This window comes from Lathamus discolor, chromosome 19 (assembly GCF_037157495.1).
Source record: "Lathamus discolor isolate bLatDis1 chromosome 19, bLatDis1.hap1, whole genome shotgun sequence".
NCBI lineage: Eukaryota > Metazoa > Chordata > Aves > Psittaciformes > Psittacidae > Lathamus > Lathamus discolor.
In genome coordinates, this window is record NC_088902.1 from 896,767 (window position 1) to 910,857 (window position 14,091).

At 54.9% G+C, this 14,091-nt stretch overlaps 1 protein-coding gene across 2 annotated transcripts; it reads right to left on the bottom strand.

The window, feature by feature from the left end:
• Positions 1 to 95: 95 nt before the first annotated feature.
• On the bottom strand, positions 96 to 13,055 carry SLC26A9 (solute carrier family 26 member 9). Of its 2 annotated transcripts, none has more exons than XM_065698161.1 (20): positions 12,931 to 13,055; positions 12,189 to 12,328; positions 11,781 to 11,891; positions 11,327 to 11,502; positions 10,939 to 11,103; positions 10,254 to 10,406; positions 9,831 to 9,913; positions 9,440 to 9,587; positions 8,671 to 8,784; positions 8,201 to 8,278; positions 7,539 to 7,634; positions 6,105 to 6,211; positions 5,522 to 5,591; positions 5,182 to 5,274; positions 4,892 to 5,008; positions 4,073 to 4,375; positions 3,784 to 3,838; positions 3,276 to 3,394; positions 2,462 to 2,539; positions 96 to 1,868 (listed from the first exon to the last, which is right to left on the bottom strand). In XM_065698161.1, the coding sequence occupies exons 1-20, from the start codon at positions 13,053 to 13,055 to the stop codon at positions 1,821 to 1,823; spliced, it is 2,379 nt and encodes a 792-aa protein (XP_065554233.1). In that variant the 3' UTR covers positions 96 to 1,820. The 2 variants fall into 2 exon arrangements, with proteins under 2 accessions (XP_065554233.1, XP_065554232.1); XM_065698160.1 differs by having other exon boundaries at positions 3,249 to 3,394.
• Positions 13,056 to 14,091: the final 1,036 nt, after the last annotated feature.

The window sequence follows — 14,091 nt, forward strand, 5'->3', positions numbered from 1 at the left end:
TGGGTGGGAGCGGAGGGGAGCCGGCTCTGAGCTCAGCGGCAGCCCGTGGGTGTTCGCGCATTCTTTATTATCAAAAAGAAGGGATGAAACCGACATTAAATTAAATAAATTACAAACGTTTCGGAGCTGGTTGTACATCCGCGGGCATCGAGTGGGCTTCGGAGCCGTTAACACGTCGGCATCGCTGGCTTTGCGAGCAATGAAGGGACACTGGAAACGCAAATATTCCGACCCCGGCGTTGATTCCAGCGTCCCTAATTCGCTTCGCCGTGCACCTGGAAATGGGGACCGTGCCTGCGGCAATGCTGCTTGCCCACGGATGTTGTGCGATTGCGCCTCGGAGATACAGGAACATTGATCAGCTGCTGCGGGAGAGTTTCTTGTTCCATTGCACCGATTGCTTGGTTGCTTTCTTCCAATGAGCGAGTAAAAGCAGCGCTCGGGCAGTAGCAAAAGACCATGTAATAGTAATCACCATGACCATTGCCATTACCATGCTCATTACCATGAGTAATATGAGAGAATTCATCTCTATTTTGCCCCTAGAACAAGCTATATACATGGTTCTGGGAAAAGCAGCACTCTCTAAGATTAAAATAAGCAATAATCATTACTTAGTGGGGTTTTCCTGTTGGAAACCCACCCTCTTTGGTTGTATTTCTCTCCTGCACCACATAATCAGAAACTGAGGTAGAGAAATGATGACTTAGGTACCTAAAACCAAAGCAGCAAGGTCCTGCTGTTGCTTCCTTGGGTGGGTGTCTGTGATGCTGCATGAAGCTCTGGTTTCCTTACATGAGACATCTGGGAGCTGGAGGAAAGCCCCGGTTTCGCCCCAAAGCCACCTAGCAATGTGCTGGGGAATCAGCTCAGTAATGGATGGGTAGCTCAAACCTGTGCATTAAAGCTTGCTGATATTTTTAATAGAGAAATAAAATAGCTTCTTAAATTATAATTTACTTTCATTATTAAGGCCATGATTTTTTGCGTTCATGGAAAGATCACGAACTGTCCACTTTTGCTTCCGTTACTGTTCACTTTCTCTTGTTGACTCCTGCGTTTTATCCCAGTGCTGGCAATACTCTGTAGGAAGATTTGCAATTCAAACAAGGGAAATGGTTTTCATTGCAGTGTGTCTTTATCTTAAATCTCTTCTAATCTTATTGCCATAAAACCCATATTGGAGGTTGAAATGCGCTGAAGAAAGAAGGGGTGCTTTAAGCCTTGACTTACGCTTTGATTTTTCAGGCTTTATATTGTCATCTTGTCATTACTGTCACAACATCAGCACTGGGTAAGAAGGGAAGGCATCAGAAAAGGAAACTAGAATAGCAGTTGTTATTAGCATCACTCCAATAGAAGAGAACGTCAGACTTGGGGATGCTGAAGCTCCCAGCTGTCTGGCTCTGCGTTAGTGAGGCAGGCTCCTTTGCCTGAGATGGTCCTGGTCTCACTCAGACTGCCTCCCAGTTGCAGGCATAAAATACACTCAGATCTCAGTTTGACTGCTGGGTCCCTTGGCAATAGCAAGTAATTGTCCTCTGTGTTAAGGCACCTGCCTTGAAACGAACTCACTGCACTTCTGTAGTTCATGGGATGGCATTTCCTGAGTTCCTGGTTCCACAGGGTTTCTGTAGCCTGCTCTCAAGACCAGAAGTAGAGCAGGATGGAGGGAGGAATGTACCAGTTCAAGAGGGGTGATGGCCTCTTGCTTTGCAAACTTGTTGTATCCCCCAGGTAGAAGTGCAGCTCTTCACGAAGGGATGGGAGAGAGGAGGCTCTTTGGGAGGGTTTGCCTTGTGCTGAGGCTCCCTGTGTGCTCACAGAGCTGTCTGGGTCTCTGAGTGGAACATGCTTCCAAACATCTCCTGAAGGGCACACAAGACACGCTGGGTTAGGGCTGATGCGTGGCACACACCCAGCAGCACAGCTCAGGGGTCATTTGGTCACACAGGGAAATGAGGGCAGAAACCGCAGCCCTCCCCAGCCCTGCTCCGCAAGGGAAAGCCGGTGGCAGGGAGGTCACTGTGCTTCCAGCCGTGCATGGATAGCATGGGGAAGGTCAGCGCTGGAATGTGTCTCCTCCCATGGACCGGGGTTCAGTGGGTGCAGGTAACTTCAGCATTAACAAAGGGTGCTGAAAAACTTGACCAGGGACTGTTGGGCTTGAGCTAAACCCAGTTCTCCAAGTTCACCCCAGTGCATGGAGACCACAGGTCTGAGTGTGTGACCCAGAATGGATTGGAGGATTGCCCTGTGGGGAAGCGGAGCTGCTCCTCATCCAGGTGCCTGCCAGAGCTCGTGACAGGGGTTTTAAATCAGTGCTCAGCTACTTAAAGCATTTCTGTGCCTAGCAGTTTGCCTGGCACAGGGGACTGCCCATCCCATCAATCCCAACCACAGCTTCTGATTGCCACCTTACGTCCACAGCTGAACGAGTGACCCTGGCGCTAGAGCTCACCTCCTCCAGGTTCTTGAACTCTGTGCTGCCTTCATCCGCAGACTCGTCATAGATGGAGAGCTCTGTCTGGTCTGGCCTCTGTGCCGGAGAGAATCAAATCCATGAATTAGCAGTGTGGGGTTGAAAGGAATGAAAAAGGCTTAAAACATCCCACGTGCTCCCAGGGAAATGCCCAGGAAGAAGAGGCGCAGAAGGAATCCCATTGCAGGGGTTTATCTCCTCTGAGCTGGCACGTACATATCTCTCTGCTGAGATGGGAGATACCGTCGCTTATTCTCAGGGGATAACTGACTGACACTGCCCTGCTCCCAGCTCCAGTTACCGTGCAATAAACCAGCCTGCATTTGGGGAAGTAGCCTGTGTTGTGAGCATGAGCCACATCCCTGCCTCAGCCTTTCCTCCTCCCACCAAGGGAAGCATTCAGGGATGCTGGGGCTAGTCCAGGACTGGTGAATGTGTTTTGCCTTCATTTCTGGGGGTCAAATTCTGCCTTTGTATGCAGCTGCATATCCCAGCCAACACCAAAATGAGAGCATAGTGCTGGAACAGCTCTTTTGGCTTCTCCAGGCTGGGACAACAGTCATCTCCCAGGTAGGGATTGAATCAATTCAGTCCATAGGTGCCAGCCCATGTCAGAATTAGGAGATGAAATGTTTTGTAGGATTTAGACCTTTACCACTTGAGATAAGGAGGAAGGGTGCAGTACTGGGTTATTCTGCCTCTGTGCAGTGTGTAAACCTCACAGTAGAGTCCTGTGAGCTGGAGAAGTCCTGGGGAGCAAATTTACCTCTTCTAAGATGGGCGGGTGGACAACTTCTTTGCTATCTGCCAGTGCAAACAGGACGGCATCATGGATTGTTAGGAAGAGGTGACTTCGGTCCAGGCCTCCTTCCTCAAAGACTCCTCCTGTGCTAATGTCATTGTAAACCTGGGCTGAAGAAAGGAAAGGCCCATGAGCAAGAAGGGAACCAAAGAAGGAAGCCTCTGAAGGCTGACAGTGGTCCTTTGAGCTAAGGCAGGGCTGGGATGCATGGAGAAGAAACAGGTTTGCTGCAGGAATTAGTGCAGGGATCTATTTTCCTACGTGCTAAACACGGAGAAGTTCTGGCCATACCCCTTCCCAAGTGAAAGGAGCTACTTCACACACAGAGAACAGGGTTTCTCTTTCCTTTCTTCTGTTCTCTTCTTTCATCTGGGCTGGTCTGGTCCATCAGAAGGCTGACAGCTCACACAGTTTGCATAAGGAGCACAGAAAGATCTGTCTGCCAGGGGCACACGGATGGGGGAGAGCGCATGGAAATACGTTCTGTGTGGATTCTTACCCTGCACGTTTGCCAAGAACACTTTAATCCCAATCTTCTGGTAACTGGAACACAGCTAGAAGGGATGAGAAGGGAGAGAGCGGATTAATAACACTTCTGCTCCAGCTGCGGATTTACACCTCAAGTCTTTCATTTACACCTGAAGTGTGTAAAAAAAGGGCTTTCCGCGTGTCCTGGGAATGCTGAAGGAGAAAGCCTCTGGTGAGGAGGGTAAACACTTTTATCGGGGCTGCCCCAGAAGGTGCCCATTGTTTATCGGGGCTGCCTGTGTTTGAGGAGCGGAACTGACCTTGCCCAGTGCCTTTGTGCCCATGAGGTCAACAAAGCACACTCCGCTCATGTCCAGGATGATGGTGTGGAAGCTGAGGTAGGGCGGTGCTGTCATCACGGGGTCAAGCTCTGCCGCGGGCAGGAAAGTGCCTCCTTGTGCAGTATTAGCGCTGCCCAGCTCCCTGGAGCCAGCGGCGCTGGTGGCGGGCGGCTGGAGCGGCACGTAGGAGATGCTGGCCCCGTTAGCGGTCGTCTGGTTGTTGTTGGTGTCTGTTGGAGAGCTGCTTTCAAAGTCTTTCTGGAGCTCTTGCAAAGACAAGGTCTGCAGCAAGGCAGAAATGCGCAGTCAGGGCAGGGCGAGCCAGATCCTGACGTGTGAATGCACCTCAAGTAGTCGGTGGCAGGAAGTGGTTTAACCTGGACTAACTCCAGCCTGTGCTGGACTGAATGTCCCTTGGGGTTGGAGGACATTGAGTTAATTTCAAGTTATTCCTGTTCACATGCTTCAAGGCTGCTCCAGTGCAGCTGGGAAATGTGCTTCAGAAGGGCACTTCTAAACCGAAATGCTGACAAAGGGCATCTTTAAAGAAAGAGGGCAAGCCCAGTTCCTAGCAGATCATTCACCCTGTTTCCATCTCTACAGCTTTCTTAATCCCAGCCACTTCCAGTTCTGCTGCATCTTAAGGTTTTGGCTGTTGGGAGGAATGGAGATGTAGGTAGGAAGGAAAGGAAGCAAAGTGTGGTCAGGAAGACGGTGCAGATAATCCTGTGTCAAGAGGAGCTGTTTGATGGGGGCTTGGGGTCTTATTCCTTAGCGCAGGAGCCCAGACTGAGTTACCTTGTTCTGCCTCAGCAGGAGTTTGGGTAGGTTTGGTGGTGGTTGTGCTGTGCCCTTCTCCTGCCGCTTCACGTACTTCTTCCTGGCCAAGTACACTTTGCCAGGATCCACCCCTGTCTGTGGGGAAGAGGCTTTGCTTTGGCATAGTCTGTTCAGCCCCAGAGCCAGGGGCTGCTGGTGCTTTCCTGCTGCATGTGGCCAGGCTGAGTTAGCTCCATGCAGCGATGCCAGAGGGAGCAAGGGCCCTTTGGGGCTGGCTGCAAGCAGAAGGGTGTTAGGGCAGTGCTCACCTTGGCTATGATCTTCTCCCGGAAGATCTCCGAGTTGGCAAAGTACAGCGGGGAGCAGTAGGTCACGATTTTAATGCCATTAAGTTCATGCACCTGCAACAGAGACAAGAGCTCAGCCCAGGCCTACTGGGGTGCTGCAGGGTGACGGGGGCTTTGGGCAGCAGGTAACTGAGCAGCAGCTCTCCTGCTGCCCCTGCAGCCAGCAGCAACCAACCTCATGGGCTCGAGTGTCCTCACCACATTGTGGCAAAGAACGGGGGCTCAACTGCCCGTGGCAGGGGTTGGAACTGGATCATGTTAAGGTCCCTTCCAACCCAAACCGTTCTGTGGTTCTGCTTACCTTGTTGTAGGCTTTCGGGTTCTTGTAGATGTCAGTGGAAGTGATCTGGCCCAGGGCAGAGCCGTTTCGGCTGGGAGAGAAGAGGCAATCAGCGTTAGGGTAAGTGGTGCAGGGGAAGCAAACTGCTTCGCTCCACTTTCCATAGCAGGGGATGAACACTGGCTTAATGAAAACACCTGGATTTCATCCCTGCAGAGTCTATAGGGTAAAACCCACGAAGAGTCAGCAGTTTGAGATCCCAGGCTGGGAAATGTTAAGAAAGGGCTTTAATGGATTAAACCCGGTGTGAAACCTTCACACACATCCACGGGGCGCGTTCCTTTTCCGAGCAGGACTTTCTGCTGGGAGCTATGCAGGCAGCTGGAGTAAATTCCTTCAGCCTTCCCCTGCCTTGGGATGTGCACAGGGCCGGGGGTAAATCAGCGCCTGCCATTCCTGTTTGCACATTCCAGCAGGACACCTGCACTCCCCGGGGCTCCTGCCGCACGTCCCTGCCCCACACGGGCCAGAGGTCGCTCCTAAAAGGAATCTGTCGTGAGGTTTTCCTTCTCTATTGCTCTTTGGGGCTGCTCCCGGGACTTACAACTGGGTATGGAAAACCACGACCAGCACGGAAAATCCCACGCCCACAGCGACTCCGTAGGGAAGGCTCAGGAAGAAGGCGGACAGGAAGCTCACCAGCCAGACCAACTGCAGGGAGAGAAGAGCGTGGCACAACCTTTTCCTCTACCATGGGCACGATGAGGGATGGAGAATGGCTCGGTGCTGATATCCTGCACCCCAAGAACTACACAGCTCAGGGTGAAAAGACCAAGACCTGAATTCATAGAGTCATGGACTGGTTTGGGTTGGAAAGGACCTCATGATCATCCAGTTCATATAACCATATCCATGTAACCATGCCCTCTGAGGATCAGCATCAGGTTATCATAATCCCGTCCTCCACTCTGACGAAACCTAACTTTGACCTGGGAGAAATCAGGGTAATTTTGATTTCAGCATCTTCATTCATATGCATTGTGCATATAAATGACAAGAAGGGCTTCCCTCCATCCAGACTTCACTCTGGGCTGTGAGGGATCCCTGCACTTAGTGCTGAAACAGGGGAAGTTCAGGTTGGATATAAGGAACTTCTTTACTGTGAGGGTGCTGAGGCGCTGGCACAGGGTCCCCAAAGAAGTGCTGAATGCTCCATCCCTGGCAGTGTTCAAGGCCAGGTTGAACAGAGCCTTGGGTGACATGGTCTGGTGTGAGGCATCCCTGCCTGTGACAGAGGTTGGAACTGGATGATCTTAATGTCCTTTCCATCCCAAATTATTCTATGGTTCTATGATTCGACGATCTTAATATCCTTTCCACCCCAAACCGTTCCATGACTGTGGATGGAGGGTGCCTTTCCCTCCTGATCCCACCCCGTGAGCCCTCTGCCTGCCCTGCTCACCCATCTCCAGCCCTGTTTGAGCACTGCTTCGGGGCAGCTCTCGACTCAGCCCAGCCCCTTTGGACTCCCCGTTTCGCCCACGGGCCGTGTGCCAGGCGCTGCAGGACGCCGGCTCCGTGTCCGCCCGCAGCCCCATGGGAGCCCTGCCGACGCTGTTGGTTTATGTCAGACACTTCCAAATCGCGCTCTCGCTCCCTCACCCCCTGCCTGGGTTTATCCATCAACCCCTGCCTGGAGTCGTTATCACTGCGAAGGGCTCTCCTCACCCTGCAGGGCTATTGTGTGACTGCTGCGGTCCTGACTCCCGAGCAGGGCCGGTTTGGCTAGTTCTGGGCAAACAGGCTCCCGCGCTTGATTGGCATTTAACCAGAGCAGGGAATAGTTCAGGCCTCTGTGAGCCGAGTGCTGAGCGTGAGAGTGCTCAGCTGGGCTCTGCTGCTGCTCCGGACCTTGGTGCTGAAGGGTTGGTAGCCGAGATCACACCAGGAGATCAAGGGGGCTGATAGCATCCTCCTGCCCCCCAAGCCTCTGCCCTGCGGGGCCGTGGCTGCGCTGCCTCCCGCGCCCAGCACTCACGCAGTCCAGCCTGCTCTTCCTCCACAGGTAGAAGGGATCCGCCAGCTGCTTGAGGGAGTTCTTCAGGTTCACTGCGATGAGGGCCCCCAGCACAGACTGAGGAGGAGAGGAGAGGGGATTGGACCAGCCCAGAGGTGGATGCTGCTCCAGGCTGCATCCAACCTGGCCTTGAGCACTGCCAGGGATGGGGCAGCCACAGCTGCTCTGGGCACCCTGTGCCAGCGCCTCAGCACCCTCACAGGGAAGAGCTTCTGCCTAAGAGCTCAGCTCAGTCTCCCCTCGGGCAGGTTCAAGCCATTCCCCTTGGCCTGTCCCTACAGGCCCTTGTCCCAAGCCCCTCTCCAGGTTTCCTGCAGCCCCTTTAGGCACTGGAGCTGCTCTCAGGTCTCCCCTTCAGGAGCCTTCTCTTGTCCAGGCTGCCCCAGCCCAGCTCCCTCAGCCTGGCTCCAGAGCAGGGATGCTCCAGCCCTCTCTCTGGATGGGAAAGGGCAACACAAAGATCTCGCTTGGCCCTGGGTGGGATCATTCAAACTGCTCTCTCCTGCAGAGCCTCAGTGCAAATGGGCAGGAGCACCCGGTGCCGGCAGCAGTTTGCATCAGGGGGTTTGGAGCAAGCCTCTGCCCTCCCTCGGGTGTGTGGAGTGCACGCAGATGCTTGTTACCTTTGGAAGGGGCTCGAGGTAGATGCCCAGAGCCAGCATGGTCACCATCACCACCATGGCCACAAAGAAGCTTGCCACCTGCAGCAAAGGAGGAAAGAAATCACATACAGGGACATCAGGGGCTTCCTAAACCCCCCCGGGCTTCTGTCTCCTGCTGCTCCTGCCCGTGGCATAACTGCCCTCTGCAGTAAGACAGAGGTGAGGATTCTGCAGATCCCACGGATAACCCCAACCCTCCCTCAGGCTGCTCCGTCAGGGAATCCAGGCTGGGATTCACAGCCCTGCCTCAGTGACCAGTGCAGAGAATCATCCCGGGAATGAAATGGGGCTGGGAGGGAGGACGCTCTGCTCTAACCGCAGCAGCCCGGAGCACTCCAGAGCTGCAGCGGCGGTGCCAGGCCGGCAGCACGCAGCTCCTGCAGGGCTTTGTGGTCCAGGGGAGGAAGAGGGGAAGAGGAGAAGGTGCTCACTTGTGACTTCCCTCCTGCCCCATCGACGGCGAGAGTGACCGAGAGAGCGCAGCAGATCACGTGGATTTTGAAGAAGGATCCGAAGAAGTTGCTGCAGCCCAGAGCCAGCATTTCCTATGGAGACAGGGACACGGCCATCAGAGAGATGCCACAGCGGGTGTGAGCTGCTGCCCGAGCCTGGGCATCGCGTGGCCAGGGCAGGGACCCTGTAGTGTGTCCCGGACCCCATCCTCGCAGTAAGAGCTGAGGTGGGCTCTGCTATAGCAGGGAGACCGGGCAGGACGATTCCGTATAAACACGTTGTCATCTGTTGACACACTCAGGGCAGGGCTCCATGCGGAATGTGCGGCTGCTGTTGAAAGCTGCCGCTGTGCCAGGGATGACAACAGAGGGTTATTTAATGTCCTGCCTCGCGCAGTATCTGGGTGACACCCCAGGAATCCAGGTCTTTGCTCGGTGAGAAGCACACGTGCTCCTTGTGCTCCCACAGCGGCAGACACGCGGCCTCTGCCCGCACGGAGGGCTGGAGCCTCAGCAAAGCACGGAGCTCAGCCTGAGGCTTCCTTCCCTTTGCAGGCTCTCCCGTGCACACGAGGTGCATCCGCCGTGCCCTTTCCCCCCTCCATGGCGAGCTGCCACGGGAGCCCGCATGCATGGAGCAGCACGGCTGCAGGAGCAGGGCACGGCTGAAAGCCTCCCATTCAGGGGGTGAGGTTTTCCCTTCACGCCTGAGAGCTCCTTGGCTGCGTCCTTCCAGGCCAAGCGTTACCTGGTTGGGGTCCACGTCGTAGCCGTGCTTGGCTGCCAGCGTCCTCCCCATGGCCAGGTTGATCACGTAGCTCACGATGGCGAGGGAGAAGGCTGTGCCGATCATGTCCTTCCACTTGGGCACCAGGGGCAGCGTCGGTGCTGGGAACCTGCGCTCGGAGCAGAGGAGGGAAGCAGCTGTGACACGAGCGGAGCGGGTGCTTGGGAATGCCGTCACCCACGGACGGCTCGGGGCGATGGCAGCGGTTGTGTAAGGAGGTGCAGCGGTGCTGCCGGGCGGTCCTGGAAGGGGGCTGTCGTACAGCAGGGAAGAGCGAGGTGTTCTCCAGGCTGCAGGAGGAGGAGGAGGGAAAATGAGCTGGAAGTTGAGCCAGACCCGCACATGCACTTACCCCATGCTGATCTTCCCAACGACTGGCATGCCGTACTTCTCAGGCATGTTAAAGCTGCCAGAGATGGCAGTGGCAACTATTACCTGGAAGGACAGAGAGTAACAGAGCAGTGAGCAGAAAGAGCACGAGCTCTCTCAGGAGCACTAAGCTTGCTCTGCTCCTGGGGCTGACAGTGCAAAATTAGCACCAGATTTGGGCTAGGAAAAGAGAGAACTTCTCCATGAGTTATGTTCCCCATCCTCAGCATCACCAGGATGCAGGCGCAGTCTAACAGGGATGAGATGGGCATCAGAGGTATCCTCCACGAGGATGGCCCAAGACATGTGGGGACCACATCATAGTCACTCTACTGATGCTCTACTGTCAGGTAAGGGGAGGGACTGGCTCCTGCAGGACCTAGGGAACGGCTCACATGTCACTTACAATGATGATCTCCATGGGGATGGGCATCCGGATCTTCTTCATGTACTTCAGGTTGAGCTCCTTGACAATGATCAGGAGCACAGCACTGACCAAGGCATAGACCAGGGAGGCCACGTTGGTTTGAGGCAGACCTTTACAAATATCAATGAATGTCTAAAGGGGAGAGAAGAGGAGAAGCTGTCAAAGGGAACCAGAGACTCTGGACAACGTGGACAGCAGAATGGAGATCGTTTGTTACCACAATCAACTGCAAACACCCTGAGATGTGACGAGGGTGAGGGAAGCGCTAGAAACCCTGCTGCTGAGATCAGCAACCAGCCCTGGGGCTGTGCTCTCCATTTAAACGCAGTTCTAGCTGCATCAGTGGAGGATGCATCCATGGGAGATGCAGGAAAGCTCAGGAATGGGTAATCCTGCTCGTAGGAAAAGTTTCTGTTGATCACAGTTGTACAAGACTCCTGCTGTAAAACACAGTTCATGTTCTCCCCAAATCCCAGGCCCCTTTCATTAGTTCTAATTAGAAACTAATAGACAGGTAACGCTGTAAGGAAATGCAATGGCAGCAGCATGGGACATCCGTATTCCCCCTCCCGCCACCCTTTCCTTCTCTCCAAGCCCCCCTTGCCCTGGTGCCTGCGGTGGGGTGGTCACTGGGGAAGGAGGTGCAGGGAAGGCACCCACTTACATAGACGATAGCTAAGGGCCCGGTGTAAGACGGGACTGTCAAGCCGAAGACGTACTTGAGCACGGAGATGAGGATCTGCAGCCCTGCTGCTGTCATGAAGCCCCTGATGAAAGACTCGGAGAGGTAGATGGCAACAAAGCCAAACTGCAGGAATCCCAGGCACAGCTAGGGCAGGACAGACAGGGGGGTGTCAGCAGCGTGGAGCCTCGGGGGCTGCAGAGCCTGTGTTGGGAACCTGCCCCGCTCCGGGCGAGCTCCACACCAAAACCGGGATCCCCCCAAACCCTCGGCTCCGAGGCATCACCCGCTCCAAGTGGGGCCTCTTCTAGCACCTCCTGCCACCAGCTCGACTTGGCTGCCTCCAGGTGGGAGCCATACAAGTCCTTACTTGGATGATGGCGGTGAGGCAGGCTAAGGTGGCCGAGATCTCCAGCCTGGCCGCCTCCAGGGCTGTGGTGTTCACGCTGGTCTCATTAGTGGTGTGGTTGAAGTACTGGAAGTCCGACTCCGGAGCCAGCTCATTACAGACGTTGCCAACAATAATGCTGATGACTGCAAACGTACCTGCAGCACAACACAGTGATGTCAGTGGCTTTCTCTAGAGAGCATCCTGTCCTGGAAGGCGCTTGGACCGAGTCACCCAGCCCATCACCACAACCAGCCCCGTGGCAGGATGCGGCTGTGGGTCACTGGGGTGAGATCCCGCTCTGCAGCCAGGATATGGGATCCCATAAACCCTTGGCAGACCAAACATGCCCAAACATCTCTATTCTGGAACACACTGAGTATTCCCAGCCAGTATTTAACTGCCTTGTGCAGGCAGCTGCTGCGCGGACTCTTACCTGGGACCATCTGATGGATACCCCCGAGGAAGAGGTATGTTACCAACGGGAAGAAGGAGGAGTAGAGCCCATTGACAGGAGGCAGATTGGCCAGTAATGCAAAGGCCATCCCTGGAAAACAGGAGGGAAATGGGTCTGTGCGGATGGTGTCCGCCCCTTGCCATGCTCACACTCATCTCAGCTCCAAGAAGGTGCTGTGGCTGCTGCCTTCTGGGCAGGAGAGGCCAAAGAGGGCAGGGAAGGGCACCACAGAGGAATACAGGGACAGTCAGGCCGGAGGCAGAGCTTGGGTGTATGCACGTCATCAGTAAAGGCAGCAAATCCCCCCCAGACTGCACTTGCGCAGGCTTCTCCTTGAGCTGGCAAAGTGCCGTCCCCCCTCAGTGGCCCAGGGTCACCGCATCTCACCTTGCGGCACTTGGATCGTCCCCGCGCTGACCCCCCCGAGAACATCAGGCAAAATGTACTCCTTGATTTTATACTTGGGAAGCCACACGAGGATTGGGAAGAGACTGAAGAGGATGAGCTTGAGTCTGGAGGCTGAACATCTGGAGGAGACAGGAAAAACGAGCACGTAAGGAGGGAGGAAGCAAGGGAGGGTCGTCCTAGGAACGCCTCAGTCTTTCTCCCACACCACATCCTAAGCCCAGACCGCTTCTGGGTTGGCACATGCACCGTCTCTGCCAGCTAACGTGTATGGTCTCGCTTCCCTGTGCCACTGCCTCCCTTCTTCCAAGCAACGGGGCTAGATTTCCAAGAGTGCTCAGCCAGCTTATTCATCTTTATTTGCACAATTATTAATCTTCCTTTAAGGAAGGGCAGTGCTGGTTTTAATCAGGCAGCTGATAAAAGGAGATCCCAGCTGGAAAGCTGGAAGAAATAACCCACCGCCCGCATCCCGACATCCCTATTAAACAGCTCTTGGAAAAGACCCCCGCATCCCAACTGCGCTTAGTGCTTCACTGCCAGCAGCGAGTAACCGGCTCCACTGCCTTCGGTACGATTTGCATTTCTCCTGTGCCTTTCATCCACCCAAGCCCTGAACATCGCGGAGGTTTCCCAGGATAGAAATGGAAACCGCAGCCCCAGGTGTGAATTACAGCCCAGCTCCAGGCCGAGCCCGGTCTCCGGTCAGCCCCTGCCCTGTTACCTGAAGAGGTTCCTCAGTTTGGCCCCCACAGGGTAAGTTCTGCTTTTCTTCTCAAACTCCTCATCGAAGAGGCTGAGGGAATAGGCAGGACGCTCGATGACGTAGCGAGGCCTGGCCTGGTTCATCTCTGGATCATTGGATTCTGCTCCCGGCACAGAACAAGAGGGAAAAGCAAAGGCAGGAATGTGAGCGGAGCCGGCCCCACCTGCGCTATAACAGACCGGACACCTCCAGCGCCTGCGAGCCCTCCCCACACATCTCCACCCTAAATAGTTTCCCTGTGGCGCAGGGGCAGGTCCTGGGAGTGGCTTCTCCCGGCACCAGGGGCTGCTGCTCCCCGGCACTGGGATTCCTCCCCGGCTCTGGGGAGGTGATGCTCATGGGTGGGAAGGGGAGCGGAGCGCGCCCCGGGTTGCGTGGCACAGGAGCAGGGGTGGCAATCTCAGCTCCGGCAGTCACTGCCCTTTTGCCTTGGGCCAATCACTTGACCTTTGTCGTGCCTCAGTTTCCCCACCTGCCGGGGCTTTGCAAGGCAAAGTAGATACTGACTAAAGGCAGCTCCCACCCGAGGGCTCATTGCCGCTGCCAAAGGGGCTCATTTGCATCCAGCAGCCGTCCCGTTCCTCACTTGCCATGAGACAAGCCCTCGGTTCGTTCTAGGAAGTGATGTGCGCAAGGATAACTGTTGCGATTTCATTTCAGTGATGAAGATGCCCAAATACCCGGATGCGCTGGTCCTGCCTGGTGTCTGGCTCTTAGCAAAGGTGATAAATTCCACAGAACCCTCATTTTACTATGACCAGCGATTCCCTGGAAGTGGGGGGAATCAGTCTGGAGAGGCTGGGAGTGGAGGAAGGAAGCGGTCAGGTATAAACCAGGGATCTTGGTAATTATTTGTGGTATGGCTTGTATCTAAGTGGGTCATTGCCCAACACAGGAGTGGAAGAGGGGGTGGAAAAAGCTGGTGATTCAGGCAGGAGAATGCACCAAGAAACAACATCCCCATGGCTGAGAGCTCGCAGAGTGATCTGAATGCGGGAGATCCTCCTCTCCCCTCTGCTGGCGCTGCTGAGGGCAGTGAAGGCACTGAGCGCCCTGGCAAAACGCCCATCCACAGGACTAATGTCAGCCCTCGCTGATAAGCGGTTACCCGGGACTAGG

Excerpts from the sequence above, each read along its gene's own strand:
- SLC26A9 (XM_065698160.1), bottom strand. The coding sequence starts at position 13,055 with ATGAACCAGGCCAGGCCTCGCTACGTCATCGAGCGTCCTGCCTATTCC. Across the intron at positions 12,329-12,930 it reads AAACTGAGGAACCTCTTCAG|ATGTTCAGCCTCCAGACTCA; the intron begins GTAACAGGGCAG and ends TGTCTCCTCCAG. Across the intron at positions 11,892-12,188 it reads GACGATCCAAGTGCCGCAAG|GGATGGCCTTTGCATTACTG; the intron begins GTGAGATGCGGT and ends CCTGTTTTCCAG.